Source organism: Camelina sativa, chromosome 16 (assembly GCF_030686135.1).
Source record: "Camelina sativa cultivar CO46 ecotype springtype chromosome 16, ASM3068613v1".
In the NCBI taxonomy this organism is placed as follows: Eukaryota; Viridiplantae; Streptophyta; class Magnoliopsida; order Brassicales; family Brassicaceae; genus Camelina; species Camelina sativa.
In genome coordinates this window covers 8,744,245-8,744,989 of record NC_141895.1, presented here as the reverse complement: position 1 = coordinate 8,744,989, position 745 = coordinate 8,744,245, and the positions used below count along the sequence as shown (strand labels likewise).

The 745-nt window shown below is 30.2% G+C and overlaps 1 protein-coding gene across 1 annotated transcript; it reads left to right on the top strand.

The window, feature by feature from the left end:
* LOC109129668 (defensin-like protein 43) lies at positions 1-439 on the top strand. The gene is made up of 2 exons (XM_019238201.2): positions 1-85; positions 171-439. The coding sequence occupies exons 1-2, from the start codon at positions 1-3 to the stop codon at positions 329-331; spliced, it is 246 nt and encodes an 81-aa protein (XP_019093746.1). The 3' UTR covers positions 332-439.
* Positions 440-745: the final 306 nt, after the last annotated feature.

The window sequence follows — 745 nt, the reverse complement described above, 5'->3', positions numbered from 1 at the left end:
ATGGGCATCACAATGACTTCAGTGACCTTTTTACTCTTGATAGTATTGGCAGCTTCTTTGTCGAGTTACAACGTCTTGGCTTCAGGTAACATTTTTATTTCTATGTTGTTTTTTACTAATTTAAGTTTCATCATTTGAAAGCAAAGAACATTGACTTTGTGGACATGCAGAGATCAAACCAACAGGGAGAATCGATGATATGTGCCCGACTACTTGTTCGGGGACGTACGGGAATGGTAAATATAAGGTAGACTGTATTAAGGCTGGGTTTTCATCCGGACAATGTGCTACTTCTGATATTTTCAAAAACAAATGTTGTTGCACCAAGTGATCATCAAAACCAATATTTGTCTTTGCAGTTAGCATTGATAGTATGTATTTTTTTTTTCTTTTTGCCATGATGAACACAAATGCAATAAAATTATAATATAATTATCTTATTTTATGTCTTTCTAATCAAAAGTACCAAGTATACATTGTATATAAGTCTATCCAACTATCACCATGCACAAGTTTTCTTTTTAAGATAAATTATATATAAAAAATCATAAACTTTATTTAGATATACGCTTGGTTTAACTTCATTTAGTTTCTGATTATTTTCCTAGTTACTAAAATGGTTTTTAAGAAATCCAAAATTTTTCTTACTCTCTGTTATGGAAAATGATATTATTGTGTGTTTGATATACATATTTTAAGAACAAATACTCTAACCATAGTGGGAAATGGGACTTAAAAACAATTA

Coding starts and splice junctions, on each gene's coding strand:
- LOC109129668 (XM_019238201.2), top strand. CDS start 1: ATGGGCATCACAATGACTTCAGTGACCTTTTTACTCTTGATAGTATTG. Junction 86..170: donor TTACAACGTCTTGGCTTCAG/GTAACATTTTTA, acceptor GTGGACATGCAG/AGATCAAACCAACAGGGAGA.